We start from the raw sequence: 21,362 nt of genomic DNA, 5'->3' as shown, positions 1-21,362 counted from the left end.
GAGTTACGACGTTGATCCGTTCTTACGATGCGTCGTAACACGATTTTCAGCGTAAGTCGGAACATTGAAAAATACCACATGATTTAATGTAAATACCTATCAATAACAACGAGAGAACAATTCCTTACCTTTATTAGTTTGATTGGCTTGCACACTGGAGAGGAAGCTGCGGTGCTGGAGAGACTGGGGGAGGTTAGTGAAGAGAAAAAGAACCTCCAGAAGTTGCTGGAGATGCTGAGGCAGATGATTCTTGAGGTGAGGCAGAACATACTAGTACTGGAGATGCTGAGGCAGGTGATTCTTGAGGTGAGGCAGAACATACTACTGGAGATGTTGGGGCAGGTGAGTCCGCCTTGCGCTTGGGAGCCATAACAAAGAGCAAAAAGTTACAAAAACGATACAACACGAGGGAGAGAGAGGCAGTGTAAACAACCAAAATGGCGTATGGGCGAGGAATGAGCGTAGCGAAGCGACGCCGTCCTCTCCCCCACAAAGCGTATTCTTCCGCCGTGCGCCCGGAACTAGTTCGCGTTTGTTTACGTTGCTTACGACGCTAAACCGCGTAAGACGGAACGACGCAAAATATTATTTTTTATATTTTTATGGGGGCGCGTTCGTAACCACGAAACATCGTAAGTCGAGACCAGCGTAACCCGAGGACTTACTGTATATGAAAATGTTTTACTGCCGGATTACCGCCGTAGTGTGACGCAATCGCTTTCGCTCCCTGGGCCTCTTGTCAGTTTTCGCACCATAAGAAATTAATGGGGCCGAATTTGCAATGACCAGAAAGTCGTTAAAAGAGGAAAGTTAGCATTGAGGAGCATATGTTTTGATTGAGAAAAATACAAATTTATACAATAGCTAGCTTGTTAAAAATACTTTGATTATAAAAAACTTGATTGACAACTAAGCAGCATACCTACTGTGGGTTTCAGAGACAGTGCAAGCACGTTTTTTGGCAATATTTCTGTAACGAACACTCGTATCAGATTGAGATTTTGCTATAGTGTATTACGTACACCAAGTGCTGTAATTTATAAGGGTATCGTGAATCACTAATCGTAAAGAATAACGACACTTGTCCTTGTACCAAGAGACAAAAACTCCATTATCCAGAAATGGATACGAACACAGCAGTAAAAGGCTCCACCTACCCTCTCCCCCCACTTCCACCGCCACCCCTGACCTTCTTCCTTCCTTCACCTTCCCTTCTCTCTCTCTCTCTGTTGCCAATTGGTATGTGTTCACCCTCCAAACTGGGTGTAAGACTTACACAAAATGTGGAAATTGGTGAAATTAGCCTTATGTATTGGAAGTATATATACATAAATATTCAAGCAATTTTATCATTATTGCATTGCTATGACAACTAGAATTCATGGAAACAGTTTATGATAATGCATCCGCGTATGTGTGAAGCTCCACTAATGTGGCAACGATGATTTTGCCATTCTTAGCATGCAAACATTAAAGGTTACATTTATTTCTGGCATACAGTTATTAAAAAAATAAAAATACTAATAGTATAGACTAAAATCAGTGAAAAGTGCTAGCAAAAAAAATATATATATATATAATCCACTAATCGTCGTCTGCTCCACGATGGTTTTCGGCAGCCAGATGTACAACAAGGTTAGAAACATTGGATTGTATCTACTTTAGAAGTATCTGTAATTTTTCGGGGTAATTTGGTTGCAAAAAAGGGATAATAGACATGAATTAAATAAACATTTTGAAGTAACAAAGTAAAGTTAAACTAAATAATGAGTAAAGTAAACAATTAAGGGAATAAAGCTTTGCACAACATAAACATTGCACAACATAAACAGTGTTGTCGTCTACTGCTCATAACTGTGTTTGTGGAGTGAGCGCTTAGGAACCAGAAACAGCAACGTGGTTCAAGTGTAATTTGGAGTGGATTAAGACCAATAATGTGTATAATTACAATCAAATAAGCACTGTGGAGTTTCAGTTGTTATGGCAGTAAGGATAAAACCACCGATTACAAGGTAAAAATGAATTCAGTTCAAACCATGACCCCGGGAATAACAAGTTTCACACTTTCACTAATATAGGCAACAAAATGTTTTATTGTGCTGATTACAGCTGAAAACTTGAGTAAGATCAATAAACGTTACATATACGTATACGCTAACATTGTTCAAATGAGTGCTGGGAAGGCTGGGAAAGATGGTGGATTGTCCGTTATTAGACCGGCCAGCCTGATGATAGCCGCCATATTGGATTTCAAAACTGCCTTGAAAACATATTTTACGAAGAGCGTCACATGCTTATTTTAGTTTTTATGGGGCTTTCATATATCACATTATGTTGAAGAAACTTCAATCTTTTGAATGGTATGCTTAGAGTTATAATTGTATTCTTGCTTCACCAATTAAATATAGAGTGAATGAGACCTGGCCAGCGTGATGATGGTGGATCATCCGTGATTGTTTACCCTAAGTCACCATTATTTTGAATATAGTTGTACTGTTTAATTTTTGCAAATCACTTCTCCAAAAAACATCGGTTTTGTCTTTTAGAAGTCATCTTATACTACAGATATGAGATAAATTCATGAAAATTTGCCATGACTTTTGACCTCGTCTTATCTAAAGGTCATTTTATACAATGAAATATACAGTAAGTGTCATCCAAAAAATGAGGGAACTCGATGATATTTGGCAAAATCCGTACTCCTGAAGTTGGCCAATCCCTGAGCTATTAAAACAATTTGTATGCTCTAGAAAAAATTATGTAAATATGGAAAGTACTAATCTGGAAAGAAAATTGCAGTACTATTGCCACGCATTAACTGAAATTTCCCACCTTCCAGCCAGTGTTGCAGTGGCTGTTCCTCTTGCATAAACAAATTTTCATTTATTTACCTAACCTACAGAAAGATAAATCATAATTATTGAAACCCCATCATTCACTTGTGTTTGATCTGCATAGACTAATTGATACAGGTTTGTATAGTTGTCTTATCGACATAAGTCAGCATGTTTCTGATCTAAATAAGGTGTGAGGGTTTATTGTTTATACTATACAAAAGTATTCAGATGTATTACTGAAGTAGTTGGCATCTTTATCGAAGTATATCAATGACATTGATTTCAACCAATCAAGAACTAGTTAAGTGTATTGCCATATCTACCTAAAACTTATATTGAGAGGGGACAGATGGAATGAAATATTGAGAAGGGACAGGTGGAATGAAATAGACTACGTATAGGTTCATGTAAGACATTAAAGAGTTTTGATTTAAATAATAGAGAAGTGGATATATCCATTTCTCTGAAACATGAAGCTTTAAGAGAGCCAATGACACCTAAAGGCCCGGTTATAACATATCTTGAGATTATAGTAGTTAAAGCAGTAGGTTTAAAAATGTATATTTAGTCATACTTTGGTTAACTTACTTAATCGATTCTTGAATCGAGTCTTCTGTCAGTGAAGGTATTCATTAAGTGAGGTATGACACAAAAATTAGACATTGATTTCTAGTAATTTATGTAAGATCTGTTTATTTTTATATAATTCATATGTCAAATTAAATTTCACTTAATTTTTAGCAATAAAATTTTTTCTTCATGTGAATATAAGTTTTATAGAAAATAACAACAGAAAATAGAAGTAATATATCTGAAAATTATGTACTGATTAGATGTCTGTTGTTTTGAAAAAATAAAACTTTGGGCATATACAGTGGAACCTTGGGTTTTGTACATAATCCATTCCAGAACCTCCCACAAAGTCCGGAAACATACGAAAACCAAAACAATAAATTCCCCTAAGGAATAATGTAAATGCACTTAATACATTCCAGACCCCAAAATTATTTTTTTAAATACATTTTCTTGGGAATAAACAGTTTTACATACGGAAAACAGTGAGAAATAAACGAATAATGAAATGAATACATAGTTGAACATTTATCATCACTCTTACCTTTATGGAAGACTCTTGTTAGCATATGGAAGATAGAGAGGGATGAGAGTAGGTAATTGTTTGGAAGAGGAATTCCCCTCCAAAAGGATTTCAGGTATCAAGAACCTATCTGGGGTTACTTCTCTACATTTTTTAGTGGCACTTTTTTTTTTTTTTTTTTTTTTTTTTTTACTGGCATTAGGACCAGCTTGAGTCACTGACCCCTGTTGCACAACAAAACTGTCCAGAGACATTTGCTTCTGACATATCTTTAAAATCTGTTTAAAGTGATACAATGCATTGTCATTAGAGACACGGATTGCAATGTCTTTGTTAGGATGAAACATTGTCATTAGAGACACGGATTGCAATGTCTTTGTTAGGATGAAACTTCTCAACAAAATTTTTAACATCACTCCACTTGGCAAACATTTCTGTGATCACTGATATAAGCACAGTATCCTCTCTCTCTTCCCCTTCCTCCTCGGATTCCTCATCTACCGCCATTTATTATCATAATTATCAGCCATTTTCAGTTATTGGCGCTTGGTTGGGAATGGTGTAAACCAACCACTTTTATTGAACATTTTGTTTTTTCTTTTATCTGTGCAAGCCTTTCTTCATCATCTAAAATACAAAAGTGAGGGCTTCCTATTGGCCAATTTAACTACATTGACTTACTAAGGATTGGTAGAGGGACTACAAATTTTGGAAAATTGATCATTGGCACTAAATATGCTACCTTGAGCAGAGTAGAACAGTGTGACTATAATATCAGATATCTGCTAGGGAAATTTAACAAGGAAGCTATGTGCCTTTTCTTCTTGGCCACATTCATTCAGTCAGCATCATGAGTTTCCCAATCACCTTGTGCAGTGGTAATACCATTGGTTCTATTATGGCCTGAGTAGTAATGGTTTCATGTCCTGTGGTGTATACAGTATTAATTTTTTACTGTAAGACATTGCTATGCAAGCTGCTTCAGATATACCTCAGAAATTGCCCCTCAACTTGAGTTTTGGAGGCCATGAGGTGAGATCATTTCAGAAGAAACTATCAAGCAAGAGAAGTTAACCAAGGTCATTGCTAACCCAGGAAAAACTGTATTCTTCGTATCAACGCTGATAAAATCAACTCCTTGGCTGAAAATAATTGAATGAAGAAGTCATCAGTCACCTCAGAGCCACTACTATTTTTACTACTATCGGGTAAGCTGCCATGTCAGCGATTAAGGTAATTTTTTACAGGCAGTCCTCGCATATCAGTGGCATCGGTTAATGGCGGTTCGGTTTTATGATGCTTGTCTAATGATGTTAACCAAATTTTCAGAAGCAGTAAGCGATTTTTGGCATCAGTAAGCAGTTTATTGGCTTTGGTAAGCAGACAACAGCACCGTTAAGCAGTTTATTGGCACTTAAGATGTAGTAAATACCATTTCTTACCATAATTATTGTGATGTTTCAGTTATTGACGATTTTCAGTTATCAGTGCTGTCGGGAAGGAACCCCCGCCATTAACCAGGGACTGCCTGTATCTCACACCAGAATAAGTGCTTAATGAATACTGTGAATAGAGGAGAAAGTCTTAGCAGGTATTACTGAGCCACCTGGTTGGGATTGTTCAGTTATTTTGGAACATCAGATTACCTCAGATTTTGAATCCATGGAACATTCTTCATTAGAGAACCTGACCTTCTAGGGCGGCCGTATCTTGTCTTAGAGACTCATTTGCTTTTATCTGGAAAGACTAAATAAACAGTGACCTTTTATGTCCATTCAGACCTCTGATTGTGTCCTTTGATGATGAACATAATGGACAAGGGATTCAGCACTGTCCATGTCCACTGGCTGGTCCCTGATAGAAATAAGACTAGGATCTATTTTCAGTTTAAGCTGGTATGCAAGTTGCTAGTAATATTACTGTAGATCCTTATTGTAGACTAAAGGTTATTAAATTATTGCTGTTTCTGCCTCTGTGGGTCTTAACAGTATTGTAGCATTTCCATTTTCAGAGGAGCCCTAGGAGAACCTTCAAACCCCACTTTGCTATCTTCTACTGTATTCTAAACCATTAAGCTTATTTGGCTCCTTGTGAGCATAAGTAAAGTGTTGGGAGGATGGAAGCCACGGACCTGTTTAATTTGTGTGAGCCATGTATCCATGACTTGCAGAAAATATTTCTGTCTAGTTTCTGAACGACCCGTTTTTAGTTTTTAGAACTCTATCGAAGTTCTTTGCATCCACCAGCCCCTGACTTTTTCCTAAATAGCTTTTCATGCTACTGTAAAGTAATGGGTTTGTTATGAAGCAAGGACAGTCTTTTACAAGCAAAATTTTCACTCTGTACAAACTGCCTACTTTACAGGACTCCCCTCCTCCCAGCACCTCTGTTCCTTGCACCTGGTCAAGGAACAAGTCTGTTGCTAAAGGGCAATTGGAGCCAGATGTATGGATAGCCATCTGAAAATGGATGATTTCTTCAGTGGAATGTCACAAAGTTTGTGTAGATACACATGGGGCATATTGTAAAGTAATGGATTTGTACATGAAAAAATTAAATATGTTCTTAAAAATATTTTTATTCTGCTACTGATGCCTTTCGTCAAGGAAAGCACAAGATGTTTATTTAATTGTCTCACATTCTTATCATTGTAGTACAGGCCTGGCTCTCAGATATGTTTTTCAGTGAGTTTTGTCCATAGTGATCCATTGCACTTTTTCTAAAAGGAAAACTTCAGAATGTAAGTCATCTTTATTTACAAAGTTATGTTTCTTTTCTTCGTATTTCAGAAGAAGGTATTTATGGATCAGACATGGACAAACCAACAAAGAATTCATGCAGCTTCAAAGGTTAGGAAATCACTGTCATTATGATTAACATCTTTTTCCTGTTTTGGGCATACTTTTATCATGTGATCTGAGACCCCTAATTTAACCCCATCCTTTGGTTAACCCTTTCTTGTATCTCCTAATACCCATTATGTTGTATTTTTTTCGTAAAAGTGTATTTGAAGTTTGGATTGTAACTTTGGCCGGATGCTCAGCACAGCAATTGGAGTTGTTAAAAGCAAACTGTTGATGATCTTTGCTAGCTGCGTATTTGTATAGCTTCTTATTTTGTTTGCTCTGATAACTAAAATGACATTCTGCCAGTCTTAAGTTGACCATGATTACTCATGCATAGTTTTGGCTGTTTATTTGCCTTTTAGTAGGTAGTGCAGTCAGTTTTTTGTGTGGAGTGTGTTTTGGAGTTCATTGAAATTAGTGGTAGGTGATATGCATATGCATGAGCAATCTGTATATTCTAAAATATGAAAATAAAAAATGGAAAGACAGTACTACTGTTATGCAGCAACATTTATCAGTGTATATATATATATATATATATATATAAATATATATATATATATTATATATATATATATATATATATATATTATATATATATATATATATATATATATACATGTATATGCAGAAGCCAGGTACTATGTCGTAACTCTAAGTAAATGGGGATACAATCCACAATGAAGTAAAATCCTCTTGTAGTTTAAAATATATATATCTTGTACAGGATTAAAGCTTTTGACCATCAACTGTGGTCTTGTTCACTAAAATGAACAAGACCACAGTTGATGGTCGAAAGCTTTAATCCTGTACAAGATATATATATTTTAAACTACAAGAGGATTTTACTTCATTGTGGATTGTATCCCCACATTATATATATATATACTATATATATTATATATATAGTATATATATATATATATATATATATATATATTATTATATATATATTTATATATATATATATACTATATTATTATAGATATATATATATAATATATATATAGAATATATATATAATATATATATATATATATATATATATATATATATATATATATATATATATATATATATATATATATATATATATATATATATATATATATATATAATAATAATAATATAATAAATACTATACATATACATACATACCACCATACATAACATCATACATACATACATATACATACATACAATACATATACATACACACACACACACACACACACACATACACGACGTTCCGAGGTTACGACGCTTTTTCTTAAATATTCAATGGAAAAATCCGTCCTGGGTTACGACGCTTGTTCCAAGGTTACGACGCTGACGCTTCCGACGCTCCGAGTTAACGACGCTTTTAAAAAACGCATACTATGATAAAAATCCTTTATAGTTTGAGCACAGTATAATTAATAAAAATAAGTTTCTGGTTAGATTACAACAAAAATTTTGAGATTATGATGATTTTCGACACTTTTTAATGTTGTATTTGGTTTTTCTATGTTTTTAGTGACGCCTCATATGCGGAACTAGTTTCCGAGCGAATGAATACATATTAGTTTACATATAACAGTCCAAAAGCGCAAATAATGAAAAAAATCATTGCTTGTTTCCAGTAATAATAACAAAACGAAGTTTCTGGTTAGATTACAACGCAAATTCCAAGTATCCAAAGAGAGACATTATCCAGTAATTTGATCAGAGAGAGAGAGAGAGAGAGAGAGAGAGAGAGAGAGAGAGAGAGAGAGAGAGAGAGAGAGAGAGAGAGAGAGAGAGGCGTCTTCCGACGCTCCGAGTTAAGGACAGAGAAGTGTTCGTTTCGTTAAACGGCCTCTGACTCATGCCAGTAAATGTTTTGTTGGATACTAATATATAAGCCTATTTAAAGATACGTTTTACTTTAATTAGTCTATATGATACGTAAAATAGTAATCAACTGTTCTTGTAGCCCTCAATATTTGGCAAAATCGAAGTATCCAAAGAGAGACTTTATCCAGTACGTAATTTGATCAGAGAGAGAGAGAGAGAGAGAGAGAGAGAGAGAGGAGAGAGAGAGAGAGAGAGAGAGAGGAGAGAGAGAGACGCTTTGGCAACAATGGTCTCGGGGGTTTTTATAGCTTCCTTCTGCTTGATGATCGTGGATATTGTAGAAGGATTTCGACCATACTCGTTTGCCAAATCGACGATACGAACGCCACGTTCATGCTTTGCTATAATTTCATGTTTTGCTTCCATCGAAATCATTTTCTTGGGTTTTTTCTTATCACTGCTTTGTCTTTAGCTTTGAGACCCATGGTTAATAATAAAAATAGACAAAATAACACGAAAAATAGTCGCAAATACAACTAACTAAACAACGACGTGTTAACATGCAGCACCAACAAACAAACAGACTGAACGCCATTTATCGGTCGCCTATACAACTAACACTCATCGCAAAATCGTATCTCAAATATTTCGTTGTATATCAAAGCTTGTATTTTCGCAAATTTTCTGTTATATCTCAAAACATTCGTATATTAGGGCAATCATATGTCAAGTTTCCATTGTAATTTGATCAGAGAGAGAGAGAGAGAGGAGAGAGAGAGAGAGAGAGAGAGAGAGAGAGAGACGCTTTGGCAACAATGGTCTCGGGGATTGACGTAACGTTTATTTTCTGAACAGATAGGACAGAGAAGTGTTCGTTTCATTAAACGGCCTCTGACTCATGGCAGGAAATGTTTTGTTGATACTAATATATAAGCCTATTTAAAGATACATTTACTTTAATTAGTCTATATGATACGTAAATAGTAATCAGCTGTTCTTGTAGCCCTCAAGATTTTGCAAAATCACTCCAGGTTGTACATAAAACTTCAAGAATGTAGTGTCACCAGAGGATTACAATAGTTTTTACCTTCAAGAACCAGCATTCTTTATGAAAATAACTCCAGGTTGTACATAAAACTACAGGAAACAACATGTAGTGTAACCAAAGGATTACAAGTAAGGTTTTTATAACTTTTTATTAGTTTAAGACATATTTCCAAGCGTCGTTCCGGCTTACGACGATTTTCGGCTTAGACGCGTCTCAAGAAAGGAACCCCCGTCGTAACCCGGGGACTGCCTGTAATCGTAAATTTTACCAAATCATGTTTTTCTAATTAATTTTTTTCATTTTGTAAAATTTTAATTACTGCTCACACAATATCAAAACAGATAAGAAATAAAGTCATCAACAAATTCTTAGCATAATTGTTGAAAAATATTTACATAAATTTAATTAGGACAAGATTCAGCAACTTTTTTTTACTTTTCTATTTTTTTTCTATTATTTCTTTGCACTTTTATTTGTAAAATTATATTTACAACCAATATACAGTAATACTTTGGGTTACGAACCGATTAGTATACGAATTTTTTAACTTACGAAGTGACGACCTCATTCTGGAATACGAATTTCGCTTGGAATACGAATGCGCGAATTTCCATCATGGGAGCCGCCTGATTTGTTTACATCGGATGAGCGTGGGATCTGCGAACGCATTTTTTTTTTTTTCGGCCAAAACTTAACGCCTGCTTTGTTTACATCGGATGAGCGTGGGATCTGCGAACGCATTTTTTCGGCCAAAACTTAACGAGGGTCACGTGACTTCCTCCTACGCATCCCTTGACCCTTTTTAAACCATAACTCTTTCAATATCTCGCTGGCGGTAAGATTGAACGCATCTGTCCGTGATACGCTCTCAAATTTGCTTAGTGATTTGCGCACGTGTTGTGTTTCCGTAATAGTGCTTATACATTACTATTACCCAAATACTAAAGACAATGGCTCCCAAGATGACGAAGGCAAGCAGCAAGAAGGAAAGCATAAGAAAGAAGGAGATGATTACAGTCGAAATGGAGAAGGAAATTATCCAAATGCATGATAAAGGCGAGTGCGTGAAAGACATTGCAGCATTCTTCAAGCGGTCGCAATCAACGATCTGCACTATTTTGAAGAAAAAGGAAGAAATTAAAGCCAGTAAAGCATCAAAAGGTGTCACAGTATTGACGAAACAACGGCCTTATATTCTCGACGATGTAGAAAATTTGCTCATAGAAAAATATTTTTTCAAAATTGTGAAAGACAACATAGTGTTGCGTAAGCGTAAAATTAGTGATCGTAGTGAACGGTGCTCTCTAGAGAAAGAACCAGAAAGTCTTCCAGAAGTGTTCACGGAGGGAGATTTCCCCCCCAAGCCCTAACCCTCTCCTCCTCACCCTTCCCCTCCTCCCGTCTCCGTCAAGCCAGCAGCCACACTCGCCAAAGGTAAAGTTCAGGTTTTACTGTGCATGCATATTAAATCTAGTGTTTATATTTAATTTCATTCTTCAATTTTATAATTTTATGTAATTCCTACACGAATTTTCAACCTTAGTGAACAAAAATAAATGGAAAAATATGAATTGAAATGGTTATTCATGGTCGGGTGGAACGCATTATTTGCTTTTTATAACATTCTTATGGGAAAATCCATTTGGGTTACGAATTTTTTAGGTTACGAAGCAGGTTCTGGAACGGATTAAATTCGTAACCCAAGGTATTACTGTATTATCATAAAAGACAAGAACAAAAACCACAGCAACCCCTTGGTACATTTACAAGCAAATTTGCAAAAAGATGTCATGTGAGACAGAGACGTATAACATTCTCCCTTGAAGTTACAAGCAGAACTGAAGTCCTGTGATGCCTGATTTGTGGTTTTAGCCAGTGTAAAAGTTGCCATTAGTGAATTTATGGGCTATAGAAGTATTGACTCCTCTCTCCTGCCTGATTCTTTTCAAACGATGGAGCTTAATATTGTTTATCTTCAGGATCAATCCGTCCACCACCCCAAGCCTGTTATTACTACTCCCGAGGATCAGTCCATCCATTTAGGGTTAAGCTACAAGTGTCCTTCAATATCCAATTTGCTCTGCCTCAGAAATAATATATTTTCATACCAAGGGGGATTCTTTCGTTGATGATAAGTTTGTTGTCTCAGGGATCGAACCAGCAAATAGAGAAGAACTCAGTACTACAGTGACACGTTGTATGGCATGGCCATAAGTACCTAGAATCCAACACACCTGGAGAATTAGTAACCTTCCCAAATGAACATAAACATGGGTACAATTTAAGAACAAAAAGATAAAAGTCCAACTGCTCAGACACAAGGACAAGACAATTAAAGGATTATACAGGGTGGCAACTGACCACATTCACTCACTAGGTTGTACATTTGTGATTGTAAGTTTATATTCAATGGTGAATTTTATCAACAAATATTTGGTATGGCAATGGGCAACCCTTTTTCACCACTCCTCTCAAACTTGTACATGGAATTCTTTGAAAAATGCTATTTACCTAATATCATTTATATTACTTTAAAGTGGTATATAGATATGTTGATATTTTAGCTGTTTTGCCTACTGGTATTAATGTAAATGATTTACTCTCTAAATTAAATAACCAGGTACCATCAATTAAGTTTACTTTAGAATTGGAAAAAGACAGTTGCCTCCCTTTCTTAGATGTTTTGAAACATAGAGAACCATTTCAATGTAATTTCAGTATTTATAGGAAACCAACCAACAACTTCACTTATGTTCATATGTTCATTTCTGTTCAGGCCATCATCTATGTTTTTACACGCATTGCGCATTGTCAGTCCCCAATATTTGGATCAAGAAATTGAATACATAAGATGTTCTAAAATAGAGTCTATTTTAGAATATCTTAGTGATGAACTAACTCAGCATGAATTACCTCTACCTATAAGTCACATTATTTCACTCACTAGGTTGTGCATTTGTGATTTTAAGTTTATATTCAATGGTGAATTTTATCAACAAATATTTGGCATGGCAATGGGCAACCCTTTATCGCCTCTCCTCTCAAACTTGTACATGGAATTCTTTGAAAAACGCTACTTACCTAATATCATTTATATTCCTGTAAAGTGGTATAGATATGTTGATGATATTTTAGCTGTTCTGCCTGTCGGTATTGATGTAAATGATTTACTCTCTAAATTAAATAACCAGGTACCATCAATTAAGTTTACTCTAGAATTAGAAAAAGACAATTGCCTCCCTTTCTTAGATGTTTTGATACATAGAGAACCATTTCAATGTAAATTTAGTATTTATAGGAAACCGACCAACAACTTAACTTACGTTCATTTCTATTTAGGCCACCATCTTTACCCTTAATCGCCGAGCCGGCATTTCTGAAAGTGTCTACTGTATGCCGGTGGCATTCGCGAGTGAGCGCCGAAGCAGAAAAAAAGTTTTTCAAAAAATCAGCACACTTAATTTTCAAGATTAAGGTTCATTTTTGGCTCCTTTTTTTGTCATTACCTGAAGTTTAGTATGCAACTATCAGAAATGAAAAAAATATTATCATATATAAACATTGGAATATATGACGGCGTGAAAAAAAATTTCTTATATAACTGTATGTAAATCGCGCTATGAGCAAAACGATTAAAGCTATTGAGTTAATTATTTTTTCATTGTATTGTACACTAAATTACGATGATTTTTGTATATAACAAATTGTAAAACAATCAAAGCAACACAGAGAAAATATTATCACAATATGATGCATGAATTCGTAACGCGCGGACGTAAAAAAAAGTTGTTTTAAAAAATTTACCATAAATCGAAATATTGTGCTAGAGACTTCCCGTTTGTTGCAAAATGAAGGTAATTGATTGAATATTACTAGGCTGTAATTGTTGTAGCTTACAATTGCAGGTTTTGACCATTTTGGTGGAATTTTTTCTATTTATCGTTATTTATATGAAAATATTTCAAAACTGATAAAAGCTACAACCATGGGTTGTTTATTGTTGTATTCTACATGAAAATGCGCACAGTTTCATATATAAAACTTAATGTAACGGCTAATATAAAAAAGTGCAAACATTACGACAATCGGTTGAAAAAATTTCAGATTTTTTCGGAAGAGTTACCACGAGGACATAGGAAAAAGTTTTTTTTTTTTTTTTTTCAAAAATTCACCATAAATCAATATATTGTGCTAGACACTTCCAATTTGTTGCAATATAAAGGTAAATGATTGAACATTACTAGAATGTAAGAGTTTTAGCTTACAATTGCGGTTTTCGACCATTTCGGTTGAGTCAAAGTTGACCGAAGGTTGAAATTTTGGCACATCGTTATTTATATGAAAATATTTCAAAACTAATAAAAGCTACAACCATGGGTTGTTTTTGTTGTATTCTACATGAAACTGCGCACATTTTCATACATAAAACTTTATGTAATGGCCAATATAAAATGGTGCAAACATTACGACTTTCGGGCGAAAAAATTCCTGATAATTTCGGAAGAGTTACAGCGCGGACGTAAGGTATAAGTTTTTTCATAAGTTCACCATAAATCGAAATATTGTGCTAGAGGCTTCCAATTTGTTGCAAAACAAAGGTAAATGATTGAATATTACTAGAATGTAATAGTATTAGCCTACAATTGCGTTTTTCGACCATTTCGGTTGATATTTTGGCACTTATCGTTATTTATATTAAAATATTACAAAACTAATAAAAGTTACAACCATGGGTTGTTTATTGTTATATTCTGCATAAAATTGCGCACATTTCCATATATAAAACTTTATGTAACGGCTAATATAAAACTGCAAACATTATGACAATCAGACAAAAAAATTTCTGATTTTTTTGGAAGAGTTATCGGGCGGATGTAGGAAAAAGTTTTTTTTCATAAATTCACCATAAATCGAAATATTGTGCTAGAGACTTCCAATTTGTTGTAAATTGAAGGTAAATGATTTAATATTACTGAATAAGAGTTGTTCATACACGAAACAAACCTTCGGTCTTAACATTAGGATTTACTAGCGCCAAGCTGGAAACCGGTAGAATTAAAATTACACTTGTGAGATCCAGGGACTAATGGCATCTATACCAGGTCACGGGGCATGTATACCCAGAATGCCCACGGCTACCTGTGACCCATCAGTTATTTTCCTACCGCCTTTAAGATAAGACGTATTACTGTCTATCTAATTTAAAGCCGGTTTTTCAGTTTGCCCGTTCTTTATCCATGTCATTTTTTATTTTTCATTCCTTTTCTTTCTCCAAGTGTGATCAGTGTGTGGTAAGAGTGTATACGTGGTATGATGGAGAATTTTGCCTCAACATCGGGATCGTCTACCGTTTCGAAGAGGAGACAAAGGAAATGCCCAGGAGTCAGTGGCTTTCCATGTTCTAGGTTCCTAACTTCGGTGTCGACGGATCCTCATCCAACGTGTAGTAGGTGCAGGGAAAACGTATGTACGGTTACTAATCCGTGTTCTGTTTGTCGCGGTTGGTCGGTGGAACAGTGGAAGAAGTTCTATGGGAAAAGCCAATACAAAAGGAAGGGGGTGACGCCATCTTTGGATGACCAAACCTTACCGGCTTCTTTTGTATCGGTAATAAACCAGGCTGCTCCATATGTTTCTCCACCTGCTTTTGAATTGTCTCATACCCCTTCGGTTCTCCTAGCGGTTCTGTATCGGAAACGTCAGGAGGGGCCTTGGGTAATTTTATGAATAATTTGCACTCTCCTTTGTTCCCAGCAAGTAGAGGGGGAGATCCGCCATCTTTGTTCCAGGCTCCTGCTACTCAAGCGCATAGGTTAGATGGTACGTGGTCAGCGCTAGGCCTACCAGGCGTACCAACCTTGGATGGTCTGCTTGCGCATTATATGACGTCACGGTTCCAGCAGGGTCCGGCAGCGCTGAATGTTCCGCCAGCCCCCCGGGACCTTTGCAATTTTATGGGTAATTAATGCCGCGGCTTCACCATCCCACTCAGTATTTACAGCGATGCAGAACGTGGGAGGTAGTTTGGCAGCAAACGTGCGGTTGCCAGCAGAAACCTCTCAGTCTCTCCCTACGAGAGGGATGACGTCACAACATACGTCACACTCTGATATGGCAGGCGTGATGACGTCACAGACCGATTCTCTGCCTTTTTCGCTGCACCAGACGCTAATACGCCTTCTGACCCGTCAATGCAAACTGTAATGCAGAAATTACAGGATATAGAGAAGAGAATGAATAAGAGAGACAAAAAGAAAAAGTGTGATTCGCCTTCTTCGTCTTCTTCCTCTAGTTCGCGTCATCGCTAAGTCGATAAACGTCACGGCGAGCGCCAGTCCAAAGCGTTGGAGGAGGATTCGGGAGTTCCTGGCGGATCCTCGGGCTAAGAGGAGAAGAATCAATTCTTCCTCTTCTTCGGACCAAGACTGTCATTTCCAAGTCAGCAAGAAGGTCGGAAAATCAGTGGCTCATTAAGCACAAGGTTGGCAGACAACGAAGCCGTTCGCAAGAATCTGAACAAGCGAGAGAGGTGACGGCCGGCGAGCTAGCGGCCGAGGCGGAGTTGCCAGTTCGGATCGCAAAAACTGCGATACCTCTGGTAAAATCGACGTTGGCGGCGAAAGTTGCAGCAGAGGATGGGAATGCAGGTCCAGTTTCGCCCGTAGGCCGTTCAAAATACGTACGAAGGACGATAAGGCTCCGATTAAAAGTACGAAAAATAGAGAGTTGGCAACCTCGGCGGATACGTGTTCGTGGAAGCAGTGTCGTCTGGATAGAAGGTCGAGGCCGGGCTCGCCGACGCTCGAAAAACTATGCCAATGCTAATAGAGACGAACTTATCTCTGTCTTAAGGGAGCCTTCATCTTGGAGATCTAGACGAGATTCTCGCTCTAGATCCATGAGCAGAGAAAGAGTGAGACGTTCTCGTTCCCCTGCTGACTATCCGGGATCGAGCCAACAGCGGCCAGCAAAGATCAAAGAGACGCGGCCGTAGGGCAGGCGGCCGTGGAATTCCGGGCCGTCTGTCAGAAGATAGAGGCGAGACAACATCCCTTGTGACGGAGAGTGGTACACTAGAGCCGGAGGAAGGAGAAAACCAAGAGTTTCTTGCCTCGTATGCAGAGGTTATTGATTTGATTCGTCAATTCAATAGCCTTTCGGAGAAGACAGAAACACCGGCCAGTATGCTTCCTCCTGGAATTGACATGGCGTTTGGACTAAAGAGGGATACCAAGGTGTCGTATGAATTGCCTTGTTCGAGTCATGCGAATCGGTCTTGCAACACGTAAACGCAAAGATTGCAGGGAGGGATAATTCCTTAAGATCTAATAGATCTTTAAATTTTAATTTATTCCCCCTCCAATGATAAAGCAAAGGAAATATTATACGACACCGAATGGTCCCTTTGCTGTCCTAGAACAAATGAACCCTAATTTGGTAAGGTTAAGGCCTGGATAACCTTGGATCAGGTTAAAATGGATGCCCTTCGATGACGTACCAAGAGGCTGCTACGTTAGAAGCAACAGCTTCTTCTGTCTTTCAGGCTGCTTCCTGGTTAGACCTTTGGTCAACAGCAGTGGTGAAAATTGCATCCTCGGAAGCAACAAGGAAAGTACTGGATGAACCATTGTTCATTAGATTACTACAGTCAGTTCCAAGGCGATTGCGTACCTGACAAACGTAAGTGCCAATGTTTGGGCAAATATCCTGCTAATGAGGAGAGATGCAGCATTGGCTAGACTAAGCTGCAATGTGGATTTGGATTCCCTGTTAGCAATGAGGAATGGGGATATCTTGGAATCGCAACTGCTGTTGCCAGAGGTCATACTGGAAGAGGCGATAGATAGAAGAAGGATGGACACTAACGATAGGTTGGTGCAACAGGCAGTTAGGAAAAAACGTTCTAACAGTCCCAAACCTACTCCTTTGGAGGGAAGACAACAGCAGATGTCTCGGAAGAAGACAGTGAGACATAGCATCCCTAATAGAGTCACAAGACCCTCTTCCCCAAAGAGGATAACTCATCGGCCCTTCACAATAGAAACAACAGAGGAAGGGGCAATAGGGGAAGAGGGAGAGGCTCAAGAAGATAGGATGGGCGCCTCCCATCATCGGCCACACCAGTGGGGGGTTGCCTGGCAATCACTGGAAGGTGTGGCAGGAACTAGGGGCAGAGCAGTGGGTGGTGGATGTTCTCAGGATCGGGTATTTGATTACCGTTCGACGGTAAACCCCGCCCCTGACAAGATCAACCATTACCCCACGTCAATTATGCCCACAAATACTCAGAAGGCACTATTCTGCAGGACGAAGTGAAGAAGATGATGGAAAAAGGAGCTGTGCAACAAGTATGCAGTCTGACAAAAGGAGGATTCGACAGCAGGATTTTCCTGGTACCCAAAGCCAACGGGGAGTGGAGGATAGTAATAGACTGTCAACGCTGAATCTGTTTATAAGGAAAAACCCAGTTTTCAAGATGGAAACTCCGAAAACGGTTCTACAAGCAGTCAGAATCGGAGACTTTATGCTGACAGTCGATCTAAAGGACGCATACTTTCAGATACCAGTCCATCAGTCTTCAAGGAAATTTCTCCGCTTCAGTCTTGCAGGGAAAGCTTTCGAATTCAAGGTCCTATGCTTCGGATTGACAAAGTCTCCTCAAGTTTTTTTACAAGAGTGTTCACCCTCGGTGTCGGGCGGGGCGCATGCTCAGGGGATCAGGCTAATAAGATATCTGGACGATTGGCTGGTGATAGCAAAGTCCAGGGAGAAATTACTCTGGGACAGGGCGGCCCTCCTGCAGCTTTGTCACAGGCCTAGGTATTGTGGTGAATCAGCAGAAGTCGCAGTTGGATCCAAAGTCAACGTTTGGAATATCTGGGAATGGTGATAAGACACAACACAAGCCAAAGTATTCCCGACAGACCAAAGAGTAGAGAAATGCAAAACAAGTGGTGAATGCCTTTCTGGGAAAGCAGACACAGCAGCAAGACAGTGGCAGGTGGTGCTGGGAATCCTACCTCCCTGGAGAAGCTTAGTACCACAAGGAAGGCTACACCTTCGATCCCTACAATGGAGGATGAAGGAGTTTTGGTCACCAACAGTAGATCACCCATACGAGCAAATTCCCTTGTCGGCAGAAGTGAGGAAAGACTTGCTGTGTGGGGGTGAACGACGACAATCTGACAGTGGGTGTCCCCCTTCAACAATCCTCCCCAGACCTCTTGCTGTTCTCGGATGCGTCACTAGAAGGCTGGGGAGCCCATATGGAGGAGTTGATGGTGTCAGCAAAATGGAGTTGCAAGGACAGAGAACTCCATATAACAGTGCTGGAGTTGAAAGCAGCTTTCTGGCTCTACAAGAATTCAGGGAGAGAGTAAAGGGACACTCAGTGGTATTGATGTCAGACAACACCACAGTAGTAGCTTATATAAACAAGCAAGGAGGCCTAGTTTCTCGGCGTACATGTGATGACAGTTCAACTTCACCAGTGGGCTATAGAGAACCTGGTAGACCATCAAGGCCAGGTATATTCCGGGAAAAAGAAACATAGTGGCCGACAAGTTGAGCCGCAGGGATCAGATTCTGGGAACGGAGTGGTCCCTACACCAACAGGTAGTGGACAGGATGCTCATGTTGTGGGAAGGACCGATCATAGACCTATTGGCAACCAGGTACAACAAAAAGTTGGAAGTGTATTGTTCAGTAGTCCCCCGGACGCAGAGGCAGTAGCAGAGATGCGCTACAACACCCCTGGGACAATCTGGACGTGTACGCATTTCCTCCATTTTGTCTAATCCGTCAGGTTCTGAACAGGGTAATGCGGTCTCAGAACCTCAAGATGACCCTGTAGCCCGTTATGGCCGAAAGCAGAGTGGTTTCCAGACCTACTGGAACTCCTAGTAGATGTGCCAAGAGAGTTACCTCCATGGAGCAACCATCTGTGTCAGCCTCACGTGGAGAGGTACCACCAGTCGGTGAAGTCCCTATCGCTTCACGGGTGGAGACTGTCAAGTATCTCCTCCGAGAGCGAGGGTTTTCGCAGAAAGCAGCAACTCAGATGGCAGGTAATATCAGAAAATCATCTGCGACAGTATACCAAGGAAAAGTGGTCAGCATACTGATGGTTGTCGTTAGAGGGAACGTGTCTCCACTCGGTACCACTATTCAGCAGTTTAGCAGGACTTTCTGATGATATCTCAGAACAGAAAAACATATGCTGTATCTGCAGTAAAGGGGTACAGGGCGGCTCTAGCCTCAGTCTTACGAATGAAAGGAGTGGACATATCGTCTTCATGGGAGGTTGGCCATGCTGATGAGGAGCTTTGAACAGTCATGCCCACCAAGGAGCTAAAAGCCCCAGATTGGGATCTGACCAAGGGTACTGAGGTAGTCTGACAAAACCCCCCTACGAACCACTAAGCAGTCCACGGATAGGAGCCTGACCCTGAAGACAGTCTTCTTATTGGCCCTGGCTTCAACCAAAAGGGTGGGGGAGCTACATGGCCTCTCATATCTCATAAAGCACTCGAGAGGTTGGAGATCAATGGTATGTGAGTTTGTCCCAGAATTCGTGGCCAAGACCCAAAATCCAACAATAGTAGACGGCAGATCGACTCCTTTACCATACCTTCCTTGGCAGACTTTGTAGACAACGACAAAGCTGAGATGCTCCTGTGCCCCGTCAGGGCACTAAGGGAGTACTTAAAGAGAACAAGGCACCTCAGGCCGGGGTTGCCAGAGGTTGTTCGTAAGTACAGGACGGAACAAGAAGGAAGTGTCCAAGAATACAATATCATTTTGGCTAAGGGAGACGATCAGAGATGCTTATACGGCAGAAGACAGAGGGTCAGATAGCCAGGTGGGAGCTAGAGCTCAGGACATCAGGGGTGTGAGTGCTTCCTGGCATTTAGAAGAACATGTCTTGGATAAAATTCTGAAAAAGCTGGTGTGTGGAAGCGCCAAACAACTTTCACCTCATTTTATTTGAAAGATGTTGCCCATAGATCCTTGGACACCTTTTCCTTGGGTCCAGTGGTGGCGGCCCAACAAGTGATATAGTTCATCCAGTGCCCCTGGCCGGTCAGTTTGCGTCTAGTCTAAGATGAAGGTATGAAAGTAGAATGAATGGGATGACTGTCTTTTTCTTTACTACTTTCTTCCTACTCCTTTAACTACGGGCACCTATGAAGGAGAGTACCATCATGTGCTGGAACGGACTAGATGCAGGTGAGATGGTCAGCCATACTGTGAAGCTATCTTAGCTGATGATATACTTTTCAGTAGCAACACACCCCTCTGGATAATAGGGAAAAGAGGGGTGAAGGTGGATCCAGTTGCAAGGGACAAGAGTAAACAGTAGAATGGTATCTACACCCCCTAAAGTTTTTTTTTTTTGTGGGGGGAAAAGAAACCAATAGATCCGTCTTATATCTTTGGTCCTAGGTTCATTGTCCATTCTCTTAGAATTTCCCTATATATTCGGAAATGGATAAGGTGGCAAACTCCCAGTCAGTTGTAGAGACTTACCTCCCTCCAATAGTAAGTCTATCCTAATGTTAAGACCGAAGGTTTGTTTCGTGTATGAACAAATACCAAATTTGTAACTAATTTGTATTTTTCATAACTAACAAACCTGAGGTCTTAACAGTTAAAGGCCCACCTCGAACCACCCCTCTAGCAGTCTAAACTGGGTTAGAAATATAACTGATGGGTCACAG

At 39.0% G+C, this 21,362-nt stretch overlaps 1 protein-coding gene across 5 annotated transcripts in view; it reads left to right on the top strand.

Annotated features, from left to right (window-relative positions):
* Positions 1-21,362, top strand: part of LOC135211126 (cyclin-dependent kinase 8-like) — a 268,054-nt gene that overhangs the window by 208,422 nt on the left and 38,270 nt on the right. For 3 of the 5 annotated variants that reach the window (XM_064244242.1, XM_064244240.1, XM_064244241.1), the window contains one exon: positions 6,723-6,782. The exons of the other annotated variants lie outside the window; for them this stretch is intronic. In XM_064244242.1, coding sequence (XP_064100312.1) covers positions 6,723-6,782 — 60 coding nt within the window. The remainder of the gene's footprint in view (positions 1-6,722; positions 6,783-21,362) is intronic. 5 annotated transcript variants of the gene reach the window in all.

Source organism: Macrobrachium nipponense, chromosome 4 (genome assembly GCF_015104395.2).
Source record: "Macrobrachium nipponense isolate FS-2020 chromosome 4, ASM1510439v2, whole genome shotgun sequence".
NCBI classification, from domain to species: domain Eukaryota; kingdom Metazoa; phylum Arthropoda; class Malacostraca; order Decapoda; family Palaemonidae; genus Macrobrachium; species Macrobrachium nipponense.
Note: the sequence above shows the minus strand (reverse complement) of the source record. Positions and strands in the feature narration are given on the sequence as shown.